This window comes from Salmo salar, chromosome ssa22 (assembly GCF_905237065.1).
Source record: "Salmo salar chromosome ssa22, Ssal_v3.1, whole genome shotgun sequence".
Classification (NCBI taxonomy): domain Eukaryota; kingdom Metazoa; phylum Chordata; class Actinopteri; order Salmoniformes; family Salmonidae; genus Salmo; species Salmo salar.
Window position 1 is genome coordinate 15492586 of NC_059463.1, and position 19915 is coordinate 15512500.

At 43.7% G+C, this 19915-nt stretch overlaps 1 protein-coding gene across 8 annotated transcripts in view; it reads left to right on the forward strand.

Moving 5' to 3' along the window:
- itpr1b (inositol 1,4,5-trisphosphate receptor, type 1b) overlaps positions 1-19915 on the forward strand; it is a 161724-nt gene that overhangs the window by 113490 nt on the left and 28319 nt on the right. For 7 of the 8 annotated variants that reach the window (XM_014166417.2, XM_045705334.1, XM_045705336.1 and 4 more), the window contains 7 exons: positions 681-881; positions 2702-2812; positions 4505-4600; positions 4714-4851; positions 7069-7167; positions 7799-8033; positions 16237-16359. In XM_014166417.2, coding sequence (XP_014021892.1) covers positions 681-881; positions 2702-2812; positions 4505-4600; positions 4714-4851; positions 7069-7167; positions 7799-8033; positions 16237-16359 — 1003 coding nt within the window. The remainder of the gene's footprint in view (positions 1-680; positions 882-2701; positions 2813-4504; positions 4601-4713; positions 4852-7068; positions 7168-7798; positions 8034-16236; positions 16360-19915) is intronic. The other variant, XM_045705335.1, reaches the window with a different exon arrangement.

The following is a 19915-nucleotide window of genomic DNA, read 5'->3' on the forward strand; positions in this document are numbered from 1 at the left end:
TGCTCAGGCCCCATGGCACACTTACCGTTTCAGTGCTGGTAAATTTCCATCACCAGATCTTTATACAGAAATGAAACCATATGGTGAAAATAGACATCCGTTGGAACAACATGATGCAACTGTTTCCATATCTGGTAACGCTTGGTCTGGTTTCACTATGAGGACGATTGTGTTTGGAAATGGGGACGTCCAATACCTCAGACTGACAGTGAACTTCCCCCACTAACATCCTCTGTGCAGTAAGGTCAAGGCTCCACATTATTGACAGATAGCTGGATGCTGAATCATCGTAGCTCGTCATCAGTTGTGTAGTGTATATGGCCTGGCTGGATTGATCCTGAGCCAAACACACAGTGGGCTAAAATTATCAGGATTTAATCTCACTGTTTATATCTCGAGTTAAAGATGTGTCTCATTATTAGTTAAACCAGCCATTGAATTAAACTCTTAGGCAAAAAGCAACCGTAACAGGTAGCCTTTTTAACACAGCGCATGAAACATTGATATTTGGTCATTTCTGATGATATTATACTCAAAAGCCAGTACTTTTGAGTTTCAGTGGAATAAACCCATTTGTTCATAGAGGGATCTGAGCTTATTGTTCATATTGCCAATGTTTAGAATGAACATTTGAATTAGTGTGTCTCTAACTTTGAGTCGTGTGTAACTTTCCTCTCCAGAACTTCCTACGGTGTCAGAACAACAAGAACAACTATAATCTGGTGTGTGAGACACTGCAGTTCCTGGACTGTATCTGTGGCAGCACCACGGGAGGCCTGGGGCTGCTGGGACTCTACATCAATGAGAAGAACGTAGGCCTCATCAACCAGACAGTAGAGAGCCTCACAGAGTACTGCCAGGGACCCTGCCATGAGAACCAGGTGGGCATACACATACACACACACACACACACACGCACACGCACACGCACACACACACACACACACCGATTCTACCTAGATCAAAAGCTTTGTTTTATATGTGCACATGCAGTATCATGAAACGTTGTTGTCAGATGACCCAGTGTTTGCATATAACTGATGGTTCTATTTCAGTAATTGCAGGGTTGGTCTTATTTGGCAGTGCTTTATTTGGCTTTTACATTCTCTTTACTAGCCCAGCTAGGTCCCAGTAAACAGCTGCATGCTAAGAGAAGGCTTTCCTTGCAGGATCATGTCAGACTAAACTAAACCCTGTCGTGTCTTTGGCTATGCCGGATTAAGTGATATGACATGCTAACCTATAAAATGATTTCTCTGTAATTAATATTACCTGATTAAGCTAATCATGTAAATATAATTAACTAGAAAGTCGGGGCACCACGGAAGAACGTTTATAGAGCCGTTATCTTCTGAATAAACTCTTAAAATACTTTGTAATATTTTACATCGATAGCAGTCAATATTAACCCTTGTCTTATTTTCAGTCTCATAATGAAAGTTGTAAATTCTTGGTTATCTTCACGAACCCTGGCTAACAAGTTGAATCAGCAATACAAAATTGGGTTTAATTATTTATTTACTAAATACCTAAACTAATCACACAGAATTACATATACACAGAATACAAATGATGTCATACAGAAAACGTCCTGGTGGACGGAACCTGTATGAAAGCTAGTTACACAAAGGAAAGGGGGTTGGGCTTGAATGAAAGAGCGGGAAGATTTAGGAACAAAGAAACAGCAGCTATGCTATCGTAAATACATTATCTTATGCATTCTAAATTACCGCCCATTTGGAAAAGGAAAATGCAATAAATATTTACTCTGAGCTGCGCTTCGGTAGATTGGTCGTAGATGCTGGCCGGGTTGGCCAACAGACCTTCCGTACTCGGAAGAATGTCTCTGGTGGTAAATTGGATACGTGGTGGTATCTTCGTCCGTCTGTTAGACTGGATCCGTCGTCCGTCCTTTCCTAGCCCACGTTTACAGCGGCCGCTGCTAACTCAACGGCTAGGAAGTATCACTTCTGTAGTGAATAAGCTCAAAGTTCATACCATTCGCCACCAAAGCTCACGCCGAGGTTGGCTTAGTTCTGTACTTGACATGTGTGTCCTTCTAACGTAGAGGCTGCAGACCTCCCGTACTGGAACAACCTGGTTATCTTTTCGTCAAAGGCTTATATAGTGGAGAGGGGGGAAGGATGTGTTTCATCGTTTATAACCCCTGTCTCTTCACAGGGGTGGGCCACTGATCAAGCAGGGCACTTTCCTTATGAAAAACCAAATCTCTCATTTGGAAGCTAAAATTACATTTAATCTCCTAACAAACAATTTCAATATCAAACATTTCAATTGCATAACAATTCCATGTGACTCTGATAACTAGAGGGTGGATACTTTCCCAGGTACAGTTTATGTCGTCCTGTCATCAGTCATAATGTCTCAGATGACAACTGAAATGAAATCCATATTCATTACGTTCCCAAGCATATTTCCAACTGGTTTTATTACCAAAATATGGTTCCTTTTCCCCATTTGTTTGATGTTCCCAGACTCTCTATATTTAACACAGGCTATTCAAGTCCTTCAGTAGGGTCAGAGAGGGGAAGGGAGAAAGGTATTTATGGGGGGGGGGGGGTCATAAACCTTACCCACAGGCCAACGTCATGACAACCCTTTTTGTAATATTGTTTTCTGGTAAGTGTCAAATCAGTCCCAGAGAGGAATGCAAAAAGTTTCCTGTCTGTTTCTCTGTCAGAACTGCATCGCCACTCATGAATGCAACGGTATCGACATCATCATCGCTCTGATTCTCAACGACATCAACCCTCTAGGCAAGAAGAGGATGGACCTGGTGCTGGAGCTCAAGGTATGGTAGTCATGTTGCACCCTTTTACGTTTTCCTTCATTATCCATTTGGCATATTTCTTTGTCCTGTATTTGTATTTGTAATCAAGGTAATTAAGGTCATTTCAAGGTCATTTCTAATCAAGTAATTAAGGCAGTTCTACAATTTTAAAAACATTACAATACATTTACAACAGATTTCACAACACATTAAGTGTGTGCCCCAAGCCCCTACTCTACTACCACATATCTCCAACACAAAAACCATATGCGTGTGTGTATAGTGCGTATGTTATTGTGTGTGTGAATGCTGTTCCATAAAGTGTATTTTTATCTGTTTTTTTAATCTAATTTTACTGTTTGCATGAGTTACTTGATGTGGGATAGAGTTCAATGTAGTCATGGCTATATGTAGTACTGTGCGCCTCCCATAGGCTGTTCTGGACTGTGAAGGGACCTCTGGTGGCATGTCTTGTGGGCTATGCATGAGTGTCCGAGCTGTGTGCCAGTAGTTCAAACAGACAGCTTGGTTCATTCAACATGTCAATACCTCTCACAAATACAAGTAGTGATGAAGTCAATCTCTCCTCCACTTTGAGCCAGGAGAGATTAATGTTAGTTTTCTGTGTACATCCAAGAGCCAGCTGTGCTGTCCTGTTCTGAGCCAATTGCAATTTTCCTATGTCCCTCTTTGTGGCACCTGACCACCTGACTGAACAGTAGTCCAGGTGCGACAAAACTAGGGCCTGAAGGACCTGCCTTGTTGATAGTGCTGTTAAAAAGACAGAGTAACGCTTTATTATGGACAGACTTCTCCCCATCTTAGCTGCTGTTGTATCAACATGTTTTGACCATGACAGTTTACAATCCAAGGTTACTCCAAGCCGTTTAGTCACCTCAAATTGCTCAATTTCCACATTATTTATTAAAAGATTTTAGTTTTTGAAATATTTAGGACTAACTTATTTGTTGCCACCAATTCTGAAACTAACTGCAGCTCTTTGTTAAATGTTGCAGACATGTCAGTCGCTGTAGTAGCTGACCTGTATAGTGTTCAGTCATCCGCATCCACTTTACTCAAAGCCAGTGGCATGTCATTAATAAAGATTGAAAAAAGTAAGGGGCCTACACAGCTACCCTGGGGAATTCCTGATTCTACCTGGATTATGTTGGAGAGGCTTCTATTAAAGAACCCCCTCTGTGTTCTGTTAGAAAGGTAACTCTTTATCCACAATATAGCAGGGGGTGTAAAGCTATAACACATACATTTTTACAGCAGCAGACTATAATCGATGTCAAAAGCAGCACTGATGTCTAACAAAACATCCCCCACAATCGTTTAATCATCAATTTCTCCCAGCCAATCATCAGTCATTTGTGTAAGTGCTGTGCTTGTTGAATGTCCTTCCCTATAAGCGTGCTTAAAGTCTGTTGTCAATTTGTTTACTGTAAAATAGCATTGTATCTGGTCAAACTACATTTTTCCCAAAGTTTACTAAGGATTGGTCGGCTATTTGAGCCCGTAAAGGGGGCATTACTATTCTTATGTAGCGGAATGACTTTTGCTTCCTTCCCGGCCTGAGGGCACACACTTTCTAGTAGGCTTAAATCCTTGTTTCAATGCATTTTTTAACCTTCAGCACTCATGACAACCTGAATTCTATCCATCCTCCTGATGTTCTGTCTCCCTTGCACCTCTCTCTTTCTGTTCCAGAATAATGCATCCAAGCTCCTCTTGGCCATCATGGAGAGTCGCCACGACAGTGAGAACGCAGAGAGGATACTATACAACATGAGGCCCAAAGAACTGGTGAGTGGCATATACAGTATTGGTTGCAAGATGCACATGCAGCACAGCATGGCACAGAGGAGAATGTTAAGGCGAAGTTATCTGACGGTCTGGTTTGTGACGTTCATGTGCAGGTGGAGGTGATAAAAAAGGCCTACATGCAGGGGGAGGTGGAGCCGAATGAGCCTGCTGAGGAAGATGAAGATGGCGAGGAAGAGCATGCAGCCTCTCCACGAAACGTGGGCCATAACATCTACATCCTGGCTCATCAGGTACTTAGTGGCTGCATGCAACTGTCCTCCCCCATACAGTACCCCTGTAACAGCTACACAACCTATAGGCACAATTACATCAGAGCACTACCCTCCTTGCTTCCACCCTAACCCCCCTGAGGCACAATACAGCTCTATGCACAATTGTGTCTATTCATGTATTTATGTGGGTGAACAACACCGACAGTTACAGTTCATTCGGAAAGTATTCAGACCCCTTGACATTTTCCAAATGTTGTTATGTTAGTCTTATTCTAAAATATATATTTTTTTAATTACCATCAATCTGCACAAAATATCCCATAATGACAAAGCAAAAACTGTTTTTCAGGCCAATTTTAGCAAATGTATAAAAAAAATTAAAACTGAAATATACATTTACATAAGTATTCAGATCCTTTACTCAGTACTTTGTTGAAGCACCTTTGGCAGCAATTACAGTCTCGAGTTTTCTTGGGTATGACGCTACAAGCTTGGCACACCTGTATTAGGGGAGCTTCTCCCATTCTTCTCTGCAGAGCCTCTCATGCTCTGTCAGGTAAGATGGGGAGTGTTGCTGCACAGCTATTTTCAGGTCTCTCCAGAGATGTTCGATCGGGTTTAAGTCTGGGCTCTGGCTGGGCCACTCAAGGACATTCAGAGACTTGTCCCAAAGCCACTCCTGCACTGTCTTGCCTGGGTGCTTAGGGTTGTTGTCCTGTTGGAAGGTGAACCTTCACCCCAGTCTGAGGTCCTGAGCACTCTGGAGCAGGATTTCATCAAGGATCTCTTTGTACGTTGCTCTGTTCATATTTCCCTCGATCCTGACTAGTCTCCCAGTCCCTGCCACTGAAAAACATCCCCACAGCATGATGCTGCCAACACCATGCTTCATCTTTGAGATGGTGCCAGGTTTCCTCCAGATGTGACTCTTGGCATTCAGGCCAAAGAGTTCAAACTTGGTTTCATCAGACCAGGGAATCTTGTTTCTCATGGTCTGAGAGTCCTTTAGGTGCATTTTGGCAAACTCCAAGTGGGCTGTCACGTGCCTTTTACTGAGGTGTGGCTTCCGTCTGGCCAATCTACCATAAAGGCCTGATTGGTAGAGTGCTGCAAAGATGGTTGTCCTTCTGGAAGGTTCTCCCATCTCAACAGAGGCACTCTAGAGCTCAGTCAGAGTGACCATCGGGTTCTTGGTCACCTCCTTGACCAAGGCCCTTCTCCCCCAATTGCTCAGTTTGGCTGGGTGGCCAGCTCTAGGAAGAGTGTTTTATAATTTTTTACCCTTTTTTCTTCACCCCTTTTTCTTCACAATTTTGTGATATCCAATTGGTAGTTACAGTCTTGTCTCATCGCTGCAACTCCCCTACGAACTCGTCATACCGAAGGTCAAGAGCCATGCGTCCTCCGAAACACAATCCTGCCAAGCCGCACTACTTCTTGACACACTGCCTGCTTAACCCGGAAGACAGCTGCACCAATGTGTCAGAGGAAACACCGTCCAGCTGGCGACCGAAGTCAGCTTGCAGGCGCTCGCCACAAGGAGTCGCTAGAGTCGCGATGGGACAAGGAAATCCCAGCCAGCCAAACCCTTCCCTAACCCGGACGACGCTGGACCAATTGTGCGCCGCCTCATGGGTCTTCCAATCATGGCCGGCTGTGACACAGCCTTGGTTCGAACCCGGTCTGTAGTGACGCCGCAAGCCCTGCAATGCAGTGCCTTAGACCGCTGCGCCACTCGGGAGGCCCCCTCTAGGAAGAGTCTTGGTGGTTCCAAACTTCTTCCATTTAAGAATGATGGAGGCCACAGTGTATTTAATACATTTTATAATAAGGCTGTAATGTAACAAAGTGTGGAAAAAGGGAAGGGGTCTGAATACTTCCCGAAAGCACTGTATGTAGGTGAAAATGTTGATCCCAAGGCATGATGCCCTGCAGGCTAGTGGGTGAACACTGAACAGAGTCTACATCCTGTACTTGGAGCACAAAGACAAACCGTGGCATGTACTGTCAGACACTGCAGTGATCTGGTATCAGTGTTAGTCACCTGTCCCCACACCTAGCACGTTCCATGCCACCTGCCAGATAAAATGAAGAAAAATAGATACAAAACATGAAGTTGGTGACTTAGAAAACCCTGATCGTCAATTTTGACTTATGTCTGTACAATGAATATTCACAACTATAATGTGGTACATCACCTGACGACATTGGTACATTCATACAATGTTGTTCCAGTTGGCCCGCCACAACAAGGAGCTGCAGGCCTTGTTGAAGACCTATGGGGAGGGGGATGAAGCCCTGGAGTTCTATGCCAAGCACACAGCTCAGATTGAGGTCAGTGATTTTAGTCTGATTCAGGAGAGTCAGCCATTGTGGCTCTGCCCCTGCCGGTGTCCTCTCCCTGCACTGAAAAGTTCAATTTTGTCCACTGTGTTTTTACTATGTCATTTTCCGTTTTATTACCCCTGTGTTCACTATGGTGGATTGCAACATGTATTTTGTCATAAATATGTTTAGACTTTTTATTACCCTACTCATGTGACAGTCATGTTATTTTTCTTGGCCTGCTTTTCATACTGTTAGTATTTTGTTAGCATATGAAAATGACTAGCAGCTTTGGTATGTTTGCACCTGTTCCACTGTGTGCTTAGCAAGGGGAAAGAATGCTGTCTGTTGACAATGCAGAAAACCTCAAATGTGGAAGAGCTTATCAAATTAGTGTGTGTTGCACAGTGCTTTTATACACACAGCCACTTATACACACTCTCCTCCTCTTCTGGTGTATAACATTACTATAGCTAAAAAATGTCTTAGCCATTTTTCCAAGGGGAAGAATAGGAACCAACATGCCACTATCTAACCATACAGTTTGAGGCCTACCTAGTCCAGGACCTAGAGTTGCCCGTCCCCCCCTGAGAGAGAATGTCTGTGACAGGCAGCGTTGGCTGCATGTGGTTGTGTCCAGATTGTGCGGCTGGATCGCACCATGGAGCAGATAGTCTTCCCCGTGCCCAACATCTGTGAGTTCCTCACCAACGAGTCCAAGCTGCGGGTGTACTACACCACGGAGCGCGACGAGCAGGGCAGCAAGATCAATGACTTCTTCCTGCGCTCCGAGGACCTCTTCAACGAGATGAACTGGCAGAAGAAGCTGCGAGGTACTCAAGAGCCAACCACTGGTAACGCAAACACGGTTCCCTGTGCGTCCCTCTCCCTACCTCTCTATACTAGGTACCTGCTTTACATGCCCTCAGCCCTCCCTGACCCCTCCAGGCCCTTCAGGAGACCCCCCAGGCTGGGTCGGGTTCTCCCTGCGTGGGCCAGAGACCCACCCTGAACCCTGGATGGAAGGGAGGGAGGGAGGGGAGAGGGCATGTAAAGGTTGTATGTTAAGTTAGAGCACCTAACATAAAGTGGATATTGGCTAAGATATTTACAGTGTAAGGTTGGAGTGAAATGTTTACATGACAGAGGGAGAATTGTTGAGAATGTGGGTGTGACTTTCTGCCACGTCTCATAAAGAATTCTGAAATGCTTGATTGACTCCTGTTCACGCCCCACACATACCACTGTTTTCACAAGCAGCTACTGTACTGCACTTTTCTTTATGTTCCCAGCCCGTACATTCACATACAGTTACTTATGATGGGTTGTTGTTTATGTCAGGTGAGAATTCATCTTTCTTGTCACAGAAACACACACACACGCACACAATCAGATGGATATATTTGGATTGTTTACTACACTGAGTAGGCATGAATAGATAGCAAGACGAGAGGCTGAGCTACTCTGAGAATAGGGTGTAATAGGATTGGAGGTCAGTCTGGGTGGGTCTCGACCAGGGAGAGTCAGTCCAGGATCCAGCAGACCATCAGACACAACTGCTGACCCCAGGCCCACAAGGATTCAGGCAGCACAGACTGAGAGCAATCAGGTAGTCCCCTGTCAAGGACTGCTGGAGAGTGTGGTGGAGGACAGGACCAGATTAGGCCTACTTGATGAATGGGAACCAGATTGCATGAGAGGGACTGGGGGAGAGAGTGATTCAATAGATTGGGAGAATTTTATTTTTTTTGTGAAGGGAGAGAGTTAGACACTTAGAGAATAAGATTAGCATTCTCAGAATCTGTTTGCAAACAGTATAACACCCTAAGCCTCATGGGAGGTTAAAAAAATGAAGAAAAAAAACAGTCCTACAATAACTCATGGTGTGATTGTTGATGCCCTCAACCAAGTCCACCCACAAACATCCCCCATGTAACACATTCAGTAGGGCATCTGCCTATTGACACACAGTTCCTGATTCTTCCACCCCCCCCTCTCAGGCTGTGATCGCTGTATGACTGCACTCTTTGTTTCCTCAATGGGAGCGTGTTTCTGCCTGCCTGTCTGTCACTCTGTGAGCCATGTACTGTTTATAAAAGTCCCCACCCTCAGTTCCTCTTTTCAAATGAAGAAGCTGCCTCCAAAATAGCAGCGGCCGTGCAACCGTCCGACCCTCTGATCAAGGACCATGTGGGCAGAAGGCGAGGCGAGCGTTGCTTATGTTGGCCGGGGAAGGGATTGGCGGTCATGAGTGTCCAAGTTGGAAGTTCAAATCCCTGGATCAAGTACTGAACACACTCCAAAATCACCCCAAAGGATTTATGTACACTAAATAAGCCTGCTAATTGGCTTAGCCCCCTTTCCATTATTTAAATTATGTTTTTTCTTTGCTGTTTAGTGTGTATTTGAACCTTGCAAATTGCCTATCTGACCCTACCCTTATCTATTTAAAAATAAACCGATTGTGAACCTTAGCCTGGACGTAATTCTAGTTTAATGTAGAATTAACCCTCAGTTTGGATACATTTTTATTTTATTTCACCTTTATTTAACCAGGTAGGCTAGTTGAGAACAAGTTCTCATTTACAACTGTGACCTGGCCAAGATAAAGCAAAGTAGTTCGACACATGAAACAACAGAGTTACACGTGGAATAAACAAACATACAGTCAATAATACAGTAGAAAAGTGTATATACAGTGTGTGCAAATAAGGTAAGATAAGGGAGGTAAGGCAATAAATAGGCCATGGTGGCGAAGTAATTACAATATAGCAATTAAACACTGGAATGGTAGATGTGCAGAAGATGAATGTGCAAGTAGAGATACTGGGGTGCAAAGGAGCAAGATAAATAAATAAATAAATAAATACAGTATGGGGATGAGGTAGTTGGATGGGCTATTTACAGATGGGCTACATGTGCAGTGATCTGTGAGCTGCTCTGACAGCTGGTGCTTAAAGCTAGTGAGGGAGATATGTGTCTCCAGCTTCAGTGATTTTTGCAGTTTGTTCCAGTCATTGGCAGCAGAGAATTGGAAGTAAAGGTGGCCAAAGGAAGAATTGGAAGTAAAAGTGGCCAAAGGAGGAATTGGCTTTGGGGGTGACCAGTGAGATATACCTGCTGGAGCGTGTGTTACGGGTGGGTGCTGCTATGGTGACCAGTGAGCTGAGATAAGGCAGGGCATTAACTAGCAGAGACTTGTAGATGACCAGGAGCCAGTGGGTTTGACGACGAGTATGAAGCGAGGGCCAGCCAACGGGAGCATACAGGTCGCAGTGGTGGGTAGTATATGGAGCTTTGGTGACAAAACGGATGGCACTGTGATAGACTGCATCCAATTTGTTGAGTAGAGTGTTGGAGGCAATTTTGTAAATGACATCGCCAAAGTCGAGGATCGGTAGAATGGTCAGTTTTACGAGGGTATGTTTGGCAGCATGAGTGAAGGATGCTTTGTTGCGAAATAGGAAGCCGATTCTAGATTTAATTTTGGATTGGAGATGCTTAATGTGAGTCTGGAAGGAGAGTTTACAGTTTAACCAGACACCTAGGTGTTTGTAGTTGTCCATATATTCTAAGTCAGAACCATCCAGAGTAGTGATGCTGGACAGGCGGGCAGGTGCGGGCAGCGATTGGTTGAAGAGCATGCATTTAGTTATACTTGCATTTAAGAGCAGTTGGAGGCCACGGAAGGAGAGTTGTATAGCATTGAAGCTCGTCTGGAGGTTAGTTAACACAGTGTCCAAAGAAGGGCCAGGAGTATACAGAATGGTGTCGTCTGCATAGAGGTGGATCAGAGAATCACCAGCAGCAAGAGCAACATCATTGATGTATACAGAGAAGAGAGTTGGCCCGAGAATTGAACCCTGTGGCACCCCCATAGAGACTGCCAGAGGTCCGGACAACAGGCCCTCCGTTTTGACACACTGAACTCTATCAGAGAAGTAGTTGGTGAACCAGGTGAAGCAATCATTTGAGAAACGAAGGCTGTTGAGTCTGCCGATAAGAATGTGGTGATTGACAGAGTCGAAAGCCTTGGCCAGGTCGATGAATACGGCTGCACAGTATTGTCTCTTATCGATGGCGGTTATGATATCGTTTAGGACCTTGAGCGTGGCTGAGGTGCACCCGTGACCAGCTCTGAAACCAGATTGCATAGCAGAGAAGGTACGGTGGGATTCGAAATGGTCGGTAATCTGTTTGTTAACTTACATCTAGACGTTCCGCTAGCGGAACACCTGCTCCAATATCCAATGATGGGCGTGGCGCGAAATACAAATTCCTCTAAAATCCGAAAACTTCAATTTTTCAAACATATGACTATTTTACAGCATTTTAAAGACAGACTCTCGTTAATCTAACCACACTGTCCGATTTCAAAAAGGCTTTACAGCGAAAGCAAAACATTAGATTATGTCAGCAGAGTACCCAGCCAGAAATAATCAGACACCCATTTTTCAAGCTAGCATATAATGTCACAAAAAACAAAACCACAGCTAAATGCAGCACTAACCTTTGATGATCTTCATCAGATGACAACCCTAGGACATTATGTTATACAATGCATGCATGTTTTGTTCAATCAAGTTCATATTTATATCAAAAAACTGCTTTTTACATTAGCATGTGACGTTCAGAACTAGCATACCCCCCGCAAACATCCGGTGAATTTACTAAATTACTCACGATAAACGTTCACAAAAAACATAACAATTATTTTAAGAATTATAGATACAGAACTCCTCTATGCACTCGATATGTCCGATTTTAAAATAGCTTTTCGGTGAAAGCACATTTTGCAATATTCTCAGTAGATAGCCCAGCCATCACGGCTAGCCATTTAGACACCGACCAAGTTTAGCCCTGATCAAACTCCGATTTACTATTACAAAAGTTTCATTACCTTTGTTGTCTTCGTCAGAATGCACTCCCAGGACTGCTTCTTCAATAACAAATGTTGGTTTGGTCCAAAATAATCCATCGTTATATCCAAATTGCGGCGTTTTGTTCGCGCGTTCCAAGACACTATCCGAAATGGTAAATCAGGGTCGTGCGCATGGCGCAAATCGTGACAAAAGATTTCTAAATATTCCATTACCGTACTTCGAAGCATGTCAACCGCTGTTTAAAATCCATTTTTATGCCATTTTTCTCGTAAAAAAGCGATAATATTCCGACCGGGAATCTCCGTTTAGCTAAACAGAGGAAAGAAAACAAAGCTTTCGGTCGACGCGGGCACGAGCCTGAGTCTCACAGTACTGTAACCAGCCACTACCCAAACGCGCTACTTTGTTTCAGCCAGAGCCTGCAAAGCCACGATTCAGCATTTTGCCGCCTTCTGAGAGCCCATGTGAGCCGTAGAAAGTGTCACGTAAGAGCAGAGATCCCCTGTAATTGATAGAGATAATCAACAAGGCCAAGAAATGGTCAGACAGGGTACTTCCTGTACAGAATCTTCTCAGGTTTTGGCCTGCCAAATGAGTTCTGTTATACTCACAGACACCATTCAAACAGTTTAAGAAACTTTGGAGTGTTTTCTATCCAAAGCTAATAATTATATGCATATTCTAGTTTCCGGGCAGGAATACTAATCAGATTAAATCGGGTACGTTTTTTATCCGTCCGTGAAAATACTGCCCCCTAGCCATAACAGGTTAACTTGGCTTTCGAAGACCTTAGAAAGGCAGGGTAGGATAGATTTAGGTCTGTAGCAGTTTGGGTCTAGAGTGTCTCCCCCTTTGAAGAAGGGGATGACCACGGCTGCTTTCCAATCTTTGGGAATCTCAGACAATACGAAAGATAGATTGAACAGGCTAGTAATAGGGGTTGCAACAATTTCGGCAGATAATTTTAGAGAGGGTCCAGATTGTCTAGCCCAGCGGATTTGTAGGGGTCCAGATTTTGCAACTCTTTCTTTCAGAACATCAGCTATCTGGTTTTGGGTGAAGGAGAAATGGGGGAGGCTTGGGCGAGTTGCTGTGGGGGGGTGCAGGGCTGTTGACCAGGGTAGGGGTAGCCAGGTGGAAAGCATGGCCAGCCTTAGAAAAATGCTTATTGAAATTCTCAATTATAGTGGATTTATTGGTGATGACAGTGTTTCCTAGCCTCAGTGCAGTGGGCAGCTGGGAGGAGGTGCTCTTATTCTCCATGGACTTTACAGTGTCCCAGAACTTTTTTGAGTTTGTGCTACAGGATGCAAATTTCTGCTTGAAAAAGCTAGCTTTCCTAACTGCCTGTGTATTTTGGTTCCTAACTTCCCTGAAAAGTTGCATATCAAGGGGGCTATTCGATGCTAATGCAGAACGCCACAGGATGTTTTTGTGCTGGTCAAGGTCAGTCAGGTCTGGAGAGAACCAAGCGCTATATCTATTCCTGGTTCAAATTTTTTTGAATGGGGCATGCTTATTTAAGATGGTGAGGAAGGCACTTTTGAAGAATAACCAGGCATCCTCAACTGATAGAATGAGGTCAATATCCTTCCTGGATACCCGGGCCAGGTCGATTAGAAAGGCCTGCTCACTGAAGTGTTTTAGGGAGCGTTTGACAGTGATGAGGGGTGGTCGTTTGACCGCAGACCCATTACAGATGCAGGCAATGAGGCAGTGATCGCTGAGATCTTGGTTGAAAACAGCAGTGGTGTATTTGGATGGCAAGTTGGTTAGGATGATATCTATGAGGGTGCCTGTGTTTACGGCTTTGGGGTTGTACCTGGTAGGTTCATTGATCATTTGTGTGAGATTGAGGGCATCAAGCTTAGATTGTAGGATGGCCGGGGTGTTAAGCATGTCCCAGTTTAGGTCACCTAGCAGCACGAGCTCTGAAGATAGATGGGGGGCAATCCGTTCACATATGGTGCCCAGAGCACAGCTGGGGGCAGAAGGTGGTCTGTAGCAAGTGGCAACAGTGAGAGACTTGTTTCTGGAGAGGTGGATTTTTAAAAGTAGAAGCTCGAGTTGTTTGAGTACAGACCTGGATAGTAAGACAGAACTCCACAGGCTATCTCTGCAGTAGATTGCAACACCGCCCCCTTTGGCAGTTCTATCTTGTCGGAAAATGTTACAGTTAGGGATGGAAATTTCAGGGGTTTTGGTGGTTTTCCTAAGCCAGGATTCAGACATGGCTAGGACATCCGGGTTGGCAGAGTGTGCTAAAGCAGTGAATAAAACAAACTTAGGGAGGAGGCTTCTAATGTTAACATGCATGAAACCAAGGCGTTTACAGTTACAGAAGTCAACAAATGAGAGCACCTGGGGAATAGGAGTGGAGCTAGGCACTACAGGGCCTGGATTAACCTCTACATCACCAGAGGAACAGAGGAGTAGGATAAGTGTACGGCTAAAGGCTATAAGAACTGGTCGTCTCATACATCCGGAACAGAGAGTAAAAGGAGCAGGGTTCTGGGTGCGATAGAATAGATTCAAGGCATAATGTACAGACAAGGGTATGGTAGGATGTGAATACAGTGGAGGTAGGCCTAGGCATTGGGTGATGATGAGAGACATATTGTCTCTAGAAACATCCTTTAAACCAGGTGATGTCATCGCATGTGTGGGAGGTGGAACTAAAGGGTTGGCTAAGGTATATTGAGCAGGGCTAGAGGCTCTACAGTGAAATAAGACAATAATCACTAACCAGAATAGCAATGGACAAGGCATATTGACATTAAGGAGAGGCATGCATAGCCGAGTGATCATAAGGGTCCAGTGAGTAGTGAGGCTGGTTGGAGACACGGCGATTCAGACAGCTAGCGGGCCGGGGCTGGGCAAGCTAGCAGAAGGGCCTCAGGGGGACGTCGCGACGGGGGAAGTCTGTTTATAGCCTCCTCGTGCAGAGCCTCCTCGTGCGTTTACGTCGGTAGACCAGTCGTGATGGATTAGTAGGGTTCCGTGTTGTAAAGGGGACCAGTCCAATTGGCACAATAGGTATTGTGGCCCAAGAAATTGTCCGATGGACCTATTCAGCTAACAGCCGATATGCTCTAGACAGCTAGCGGGCCGCGGCTAGCAGGCTAAAGACATTAAAATGGAAACACTGCTCTGGTGTCTATTAGCTTATGTAACCATTGTATGTAGTACTATCATCATCACGCTTTGATTATTTGAATCAAGTCTCTAGTGCAAGGGCAAAAAACTAAATGTGCACCCCTTGGTGTCCCCAGGACTGAGTTTGAGAAATGCTGCCCCACTGGTTTGAATGCTTCAGCTGACACAAAAAAAGGCAAACACTTCAGTGAAGTGAAGACGTGCCACTGGGGTGTATTATTTGCTGCGAGAAAAACTGATAAGTGAATCACCCGATCACCCATGATGTTTGGGTACCAGCTAACAGTAACCTTCCTACAACTGTAACCAAATACAAAATTGCCCCCCCTCTTTCAAAAATGTCATACTAGACACAATTCTAACCCCTAGTGGTATGTCTTATATTTGAGATTTAGCTCTAGATGCAATTGTGATTTTTGAAAGGATACTTCAGGATTTTTCAGGAGTCAGATAAACTTGTAGATAAAATGTTTGTCTCTGTGCCCAGTATGAAGGAAGTTGGAGGTAGATTTGTGAGCAAATACTAACTAGTGTTAGCGCAATGACTGGAAGTTCTATGGGTATCTACTAATAGATATTATAGACTTCCAGTCATTCCACTAACATTTAGTTAGCGGTTGTGTTCGCGCTAGTTAGCAACTTCCTTAAAACTGCATACAGGGACATAAAAATAGTATACATGAGTTCATCTGACTCCTGAAGTATCCCTTTAAGAACCTCTGCATTGTGCATAATAATATGAATAATGTATTACATTTATAAAGTGCTTTTCATTATACAGAATGATCTCAATGTGCGTAAGTGGACAATCCTCCTATGAATGCTCTGTCAAATGTGTTTATGCGCTATAGATACTGTATGTGTATGTGCATCTCCTGTGATGTGTTCTGTGAATCTTGTCTAAGTTTGGCGAGTGCAGCAGTATTGTGATGGTGGTGTAGTTGTAGTAGAGAATGCACTGCGATGTTTTCTGGTGTAGAGGTGGTCCTAATGACTATGTATTGACCGTGTGTGTTGGCCCTCTTCGTCCCTTCTCCAGCCCAGCCCATTCTATACTGGTGCTCACGTAACATGTCCTTCTGGAGCAGCATCTCCTTCAATCTAGCCGTGCTCATGAACCTGCTGGTGGCCTTCTTCTACCCTCTGGAAGGAATCCGCGGAGGTCAGTGAGTTCTCTCCTCCTTCTCCCCTACCTTATCTCTCCCTCAGCTAAATAATCTGCAGCGTATCTGTGCCAAACGATGACTGATCTCTGTATGTGTTCTCTGTTTAATTCTACAAGTGTGACTGTTACCAAACAGGATATTGAAGCAAATGACAAGCACAGACCATTAAAGCAAGGGAACTACATTACAACGCACATTACACACAAACTCAAGTTGTTTGGGAAGGTGAATGGAGCATAAACTGGGTCACCACTGTTTTCAAACTGTTCTCTGAAAATATTGTGATTTCACTTTGCCATACTGTAAATTTCAACAGTAATTTATGCTTATTTAGTCATGCTCAGGATGACTTAGCTAACAGTTTGAAGCAAGCGTGTTTGTAAAGCTATATTATGAGTGCATCAAGGTTATGTGGCAACCTATTCCACACAATGTCTTTGAGATAATTATTTGGATATTTAAAACAATTCCTTTCATACATTTATGAAGGTAACCTTTACCTCTGATCTGTGATGCAAGGCTGGATTCCTGTCTCCTGCCTGTGGTTTAGGTGTCACTGGCATCACTTATTAATGTCAGGTCCTCTGAATCAGGCCCTGACCTGATTATTGATATGGGGTTTGAGCTAAACGCACACACGCACACATTCATTAACTTAATTAACTTGTCACCAGACTCCTGTCTTCACTCTGATGCTGACGAGTCTTCAGTCAGGATCCATTGCCATGTATCTGTCTCTCAAGTTTCAAGTTTTATTGTCACATGCACAGAATACAGCAGGTGTAAAACAGAACAGTAAAATGCTTAACTTGCGAGCTCCTTCCCAATAATGCGCAATAAATGTAGTAATATAGTTAAGCGATAATGCCCGAGAAGCCAGTGTTTTGAGGGTAGGATAATGACTGAGACATGGTCAAATAATTATTGACATATTTTCATAAAATAATTATTTAAATTAATTTATTCATACTATTTCATCCTTCCACAAGATATAGTCCCAAAACAAATCTAGGGTTGCTACCCAAGCCGGCTGGTCGTTTGTGCTATTGGTTCGGTTACTAGAGACGCGACCCAGTTGATAAGTCTTTTTGTTCTGTATCTATGGACTTGACCAAGTCGTTCGTTCTAAGTGTTCCATTTCTATACTGGCTGGCAACATTTTTATTCCTTTGCCTGCTAGCTAGCCAACTACGGCTAACTTACAGTCACGTCAAACAGTGTAGAAAGAACAACAACAGTAGCTGCATTTGGCTGTTTTCTAGTGACATTTATTTGGATACATCCATAACAATGCGCTAATGAGGCAAAGATTTTGCCTGGCATAGAAAATGTGCTCTCTCATTAGGACACTGTTGTTCAGAGGAGCTAGCCAACAACACAGCTAACACAATCACTTCAAACTGAAGCTGGAAACACTGCAAACTAGCTACACTTCATTTTGTTTTACCTTTTTTCAATTGACATTTCTTTGTGTATATCCGTAAAATTATGCTGATTAATGATTTCGACTGGCTGAGAAAGGCTGCCTACCTCTATCTCTCGTCCAGACCCCTACACGTTCATTCATCGAATTTGAATATTGAAACAATGTTGCAAATGTCGGAGAGACAGACAGTAAGGTTTAATAAATCACTGCTGTTAAAAACTAAATGTTAGTCTAAAAGAAATGTGAGATAATGTCTAGATGCATTTTATAGTGGAGATCAAGTTTATACATTTCCTGGCTAGGCTGACGAGAACGTTGATTGTCCATTCAGATGGAACAGAGTAAATAGGCATTTTAATGTCATAGATTTAGCCGGTGGTTACTTGTGGAATAGACACCGGCTGGAATGCGCTTTTAACCAATCAGCATTCAGGGTGATACAACAAGTTGTATAAATAAGAAATCAAACATGAAATGTGACAGAAGGAAAAAGAAAAACACAAGAATGCAGTTATATACAGGTCTTATATACAGTACAGGTCTTATATACAGGTCGTATATACAGTACATATCTTATATACAGGTCTTATATACAGATCTTTTATACAGGTCTTATATACAGTACAGGTCGTATATACCGATCTTGAACATCATTGTATCTGTGGAAATAAAGATAAAGAAAACGATGAATACACAATACAAGTAATACTCATTGAGAAGATCTCAATTGCATACTCCTCGCATCCTCTCTCTTTGTGTCTCCTTCTCAAAACCCCTTGGATGAGAAAGCCTTCTGACCTTCTCCTCCAATGGGTTTTGCGAAGGAGACGAGGAGAAAGGACACGTGAAGTATGCAATTGAGATCTTACCATCTTATAGGATCAGTGCATTTCACTGTGCCCCAGACTGAAATTTGACATTTCCTTAGGAACATATGGTCAGGCAAGAGCATAGCCACTCATTAGGCTTAGGTGTTGAACATGGCATAATTGCTCTAGTGGTTGGCCCAGGCGGGGCTTAGAATTGATTTCAAGCTTTTAAATCCTATCTTTTACCTTCACTGTATGCCAGTGTGCAGGGGAAAACTGTTGCCCCTGTGCAATGTCAAGGATTGAATAAACAGGATTTATTTCGTCATTTTAGAGACATTTTCACATAACTGCCTTTTCTCTCCAGCTCTCTCTCTCTCTCTCCATCTCTCCCTCTTCATGCCTGACCGCAGTGTTAGTCTGTGGTGGTGTGTAAAGCACAGCCCCAGTCATTAAGGCCTTTATTGTTCCAGAGCAGAGTTGCCGAGAGAAGACCCACATTGTCACTCGTATAAACTTTACATTGTTCTGTCTGGGGTCAAGCGGCGCAGTCCCTTTTGTTTTGAACTTCCTCAGAGAGAGCGAGAGAGAGAAGCAAAAACGCTTTTAGCTTAGAGCTAGAATACATTCATGTGGTTTCCAGTGTCTTCAAAGAGATTAGCATCAGACTGTAGGGTTCAGCTCAGGACATCAGCGAGGGAGGAAATGATGTCGGCTTAACATAACTTTTGTGGGCTCCCGAGTGGCGCAGCGGTCTAAGGCACTGCATTTCAGTGCTAGAGGGGTCACTACAGACCCTGGTTCGAACCCAGGCTGTATCACAACCGGCCGTGATTGGGAGTCCCATAGGGTGGCGCACAATTGGCCCAGCGTCGGCCGGGCTAGGGTCTGGCCGGGGTAGGCCGTCATTGTAAATAAGAATTTGTTCTTAACTGACTTGCCTAGTTAAAAAAAGGTTAAAAAAAAAAGTTGAATAACGATGTAGTCAGCCATCATGTGCATAAACGCTCGGCTCTCGAATCATTATTTCTCAGTAGTAAATCTTAAACGCATATACAATTAATTGGTCCATAATAATGTCTCTCCGGATGTATGCCAGCTCTGATGCTGCTCCTTGTTAATGTTCAAACCAGCTCCTTGTAAAAGAGAAGTGAACTTCAGTGGCCTGGTAGACTTTAAACAAAGCTGGTTTCTCTAAAGGTCCTGTGCATTTACAGTAGTGAGCCTTGCCCAGAGCTCAGCTAATGCACCCTACTATAAAACAAGTCAGAAAAAGCCTAGCAGTCATTCCATAGTACGCTGCTTGTCCCAGTCTGC